The sequence below is a fragment of the Triticum dicoccoides genome, chromosome 6B (genome assembly GCF_002162155.2).
Source record: "Triticum dicoccoides isolate Atlit2015 ecotype Zavitan chromosome 6B, WEW_v2.0, whole genome shotgun sequence".
Taxonomy (NCBI): domain Eukaryota; kingdom Viridiplantae; phylum Streptophyta; class Magnoliopsida; order Poales; family Poaceae; genus Triticum; species Triticum dicoccoides.
In genome coordinates, this window is record NC_041391.1 from 468,743,098 (window position 1) to 468,746,793 (window position 3,696).

Here is a 3,696-nt window from a genome sequence, read left to right on the forward strand (position 1 = left end):
CTAGCACACACATGAAAACATCCCAAAATGAGGTTCATATGTAAACCGAATAGGGAACATTCTCCAATCTTCATAACTAAAATAATCACGGAGACATTGTAAAATAACTGACTCAATATTCAGAAGCTCCTAAGCCCAAAGAATTACAAGATCACAGGTAAGTCGGCATAAATGTACAAAAACTAAGGGGGGGCCCGAAATTCGGCACAGATTAATAGAAAACAAAGGGGGGATGTAAGCAACCAATATGATACTTTGCTCAAATGTACATCGGAGCGCACCTGCTTGCCCCGACAAGCTCTAGCGCGGCCTTCTGGACGGCACTCAGCTCCGATTTAGCGAACCTGTGGTCATACATCCCAAGGAAGTTGTCCCTGAGCGGCGCGCTCGACACCAGCCGCACGCCCCGCCGCTCTGCCTCCCCCACGTCCTTCTCCGCCGGGTCGCCGGGCGCGACGGGCGATCCATCCCCGTCGCCCACCACGAGGCTGATGACGGGGAGCGCGAGAAGGCGAGCCCACAGGACGCGCTTGACGGCGGGGCTGAGCGGGAGGCCGGCCGCCTCGAGCGCCCCGCGTAGCGCCGGCCAGAGGTCGGTGACGGGGATTCCGTAGGAGAGGCGGGCGCACACCTCCTCGAGCGCCGCCGAGATGAGCGCGTCCATGCCCGCAGCTCGAGTAGGAGGCAGCTGTTTCAAGGGGTTAGGGTTTTGGCTCTAGCCGCATCTGTTCCGGCACACGATGGGGACTGGGAGTCTGAGGTTGCGGGAGAGGAAGCTTAAGCGCTACGACGAGTTGAGGGCGTTCGCCGGTGGCCGCGCCGGCGCAGTGACGGCGAAGGCCGGTGAGAACGTGGTGATGGTATAGGAGTTGGACTGTCGATACGTTCTGGGCTTAGGATTTCGGCTTAGCGAAGAAAATTGGTACAGTACGGCCCAAGTAGGCCCAACACTGGCCATTTCCAAAACAGACTCCTCTTGTGCTCTGTATACTCTGTCGCCCAAAACCTAAAACCCCAAACCTTGCTGTGATCCAATTCCACCCCCGAAAATGGCAGCCCTCGCCTCCCTTCTCCGCCGCCGCAGCAGCCGCCGCGCCGACGTCCTCCTCCGCACGCTCTGCGCCACCACCACTGCGCCCCCCCTCACGTCCTCGGCCGCCAAGACCCGCCTCCGCCGCGAGTACGACGCCGACCGCGCCGTCTCCCTCCTCGAGGCCATCGACACCGCCTCCCTCTCCGCCGGCTCTACGCGCCATGCGCTCTCCCTTGCCGCACGCCGCCTCACCCGCGCCGGACGGCATGCTGATGCCGAGGCGCTCCTCTCCTCCCACATCCCAGCTTCCCCAACCGAGCCGCATCTCTCGGCCATCCTCTGCTCATACGCCTCCGCCGGCCTCCCTGAGAAGGCCCTCGAAGCCTTCCGCTCCGCCGCGCCGTCCCTCCCGTCCCCCATCTCCCCGATGCCCTTCAACGCCCTCCTATCGGCCTTCGTCCGGTGCCGCCGCCACCGCCGCGTCCCGGTCCTCTTCGAGGAGCTCTCCAAGGAGTTCTCCATCACCCCCAACGCCACCTCCTACGCCATACTGGTGAAGGCTCACTGTATGGTCCGCCATGACGCCAAGGCTCACGAAGTGATAGCCCGGATGCGTGAGGAAGGTATCTCGCCGACCACCACCATCTACACCACAATGATTGATTCCATGTATAAGCAGAAGAAGGTAGAGGAGGCCCAGACTTTGTGGAAGCAGATGCTGGAAAGCGGATGCAAGCCAGACCATGCAACATATAATGTGAAGGCCATGCACCACGGACTCAATGGCAAGCCGGAAGGTGTTCTCCAGGTGATGGCAGAAATGGAGGCCGATGGAGTAAAGCCAGACACCATCACCTACAATTTCCTCATGACTGCCTATTGCAAAGATGGAAAGATGGAGGATGCCAAGGCGCTGTACCATTCGCTAGGTGACAAAGGGTGCTCAGCGAATGCAGCCACATATAAGCACATGCTTGCAGCGCTGTTTGCTCATGGCGATTTTGATACTGCCATGAAGATTTTCAGGGAAAGCATGAGCAAGCACAAGGTGCCAGACTTTAAGACAATGAAAGGGTTTGTTGAAGGATTGGCAAAGGGAGGCAGAGTGGCTGAGGCGAAGGAGGTTATTTACGTGGTGACGAAGAAGTTCCCTGACACTATGCTGTCTGGGTGGAAGAAGCTGGAAAAGGAGCTTGGGTTCTGCTCGGATAGCGGAGATACAACCCCTCACACAGAATGTACAGCTGAAGAACCAGTCTCTGAGTCTGAACCTGCTACCACCGAGGCACTTGAACTCAAAGATTCTGCTGCTGAGGAAACGGGTGTGTCAGAAGAATATGATGGTGATGAAACCCCTTCACCTGAGACATCCACTGATGAGGAAGTGCCGAGGGGTCCTGCTTAATTGAAGAGTACTTTGTTTCAGTTTGGTTAGAATGTTTGAATTGAGCTCATTCTCAACGTTGAAGAATTGTTAATGCTGCTTTGGGGAGAGGTAAACACTAAGGTGTTGCTGTTTTCGATAAGGGCTCTTGGGATGCTAACGTGAATAAGTTATAGGATTATGTCACTTTGGAATTAAGAGTCGGCTGTCACTCTCAGCAGTGTGCGTGATGTTAGGAGATATTGTTCTGGTGATGCTTGTCTTCAATTAAAATCATTGGGCATTGCCATTTTTATTGTTATTATGGTTTTGTGTATCCAAGTTTACTTTGTATCAATAGTACTATGGATGTCTGAATTATTATTAGCAGCGAGGGTGTGCAATGAAACCAGCACCACTGCAAGTGAGTGAAGTGACTGCTTCACCATTAACAGTGTTGGTGCTGGTACTTTGTCTTCTCTATCACGAATTAAGAAGAGTTTGGTTCCTGCTTTGCTTCCATGAACTACCTGTGGTAATAAGAAAACTGCATTTTAGATGTTCTAATGTTTTGGAGTTGTGTGTAGTAATTTATTTCAGGAATCTGCAGCTGCCAGGTTTGCCAAATCATGCTGCTGTAAATACCTTGTGATCAAAGAGCCCAAGAAATATTGTCGTGCACACTCTCCATGGAACTCTTGTCTTGCGATGGCATTGCATAATTAGAAAAAGAGTGAAATGGGAATAACTTGGTAATTTGGGTAGTCAGCATTTATATTTTTAAGCAACTAAATATTATACCAAATACTTCCTGGAAGATCAGCAAGACATTAGGGACAGAAAGTGACGAATCCAGATATCCTACTTCACAAGTGAATTGATAGTTTAATACCATCACTGATTCACTATTAATGATATTGGTGTTAGTTTTACTTCAGTAATGTAGGAGATGGTATGCCTTTAGTCTGGTTAGTGGTAATCTATTTGTGTTTTCCTTAATACAGTGTTAGCTCTATGTTAACCGTCTTTTAGGTATTTCCTGCTTCAGGATTTCATTTGTACCAAACCCCAAAAATATAAATAGGTGAATTTGCCCAGTATGTTGCTCTGGTTTAGTCCAAATATTTTAAGTTGCATGGTATCCTAAAATATGGCCTTATAGAGTTTACTCCCATCTATTTACCTGTGTTGTTCTTCCATAATAACAGAATTGATGTCGCTTAGACTTTGTTTTTCCTGTAATTTAAAAGGTTTGCCGTGGAATGTGAAATTCGAGTACAACAGGTGTTGAACTGAAAAC

The 3,696-nt window shown here is 50.8% G+C and overlaps 2 protein-coding genes across 3 annotated transcripts in view; one reads left to right on the forward strand and one right to left on the reverse strand.

Moving 5' to 3' along the window:
* LOC119322936 overlaps positions 1 to 869 on the reverse strand; it is a 17,762-nt gene extending 16,893 nt beyond the window's left edge. For both annotated transcript variants that reach the window (XM_037596480.1, XM_037596479.1), the window contains exon 1: positions 282 to 869. In XM_037596480.1, coding sequence (XP_037452377.1) covers positions 282 to 664 — 383 coding nt within the window. In that variant the 5' untranslated portion in view covers positions 665 to 869. The remainder of the gene's footprint in view (positions 1 to 281) is intronic.
* Positions 870 to 990: 121 nt separating this feature from the next.
* LOC119322937 (pentatricopeptide repeat-containing protein At4g36680, mitochondrial-like) lies at positions 991 to 2,783 on the forward strand. The gene has a single exon (XM_037596481.1). The coding sequence runs from the start codon at positions 1,050 to 1,052 to the stop codon at positions 2,436 to 2,438; it is 1,389 nt and encodes a 462-aa protein (XP_037452378.1). The 5' UTR covers positions 991 to 1,049; the 3' UTR covers positions 2,439 to 2,783.
* Positions 2,784 to 3,696: the final 913 nt, after the last annotated feature.

What these genes read in the sequence shown, in the direction of transcription:
- LOC119322937 (XM_037596481.1), top strand. Translation starts at nt 1,050, where the DNA reads ATGGCAGCCCTCGCCTCCCTTCTCCGCCGCCGCAGCAGCCGCCGCGCC.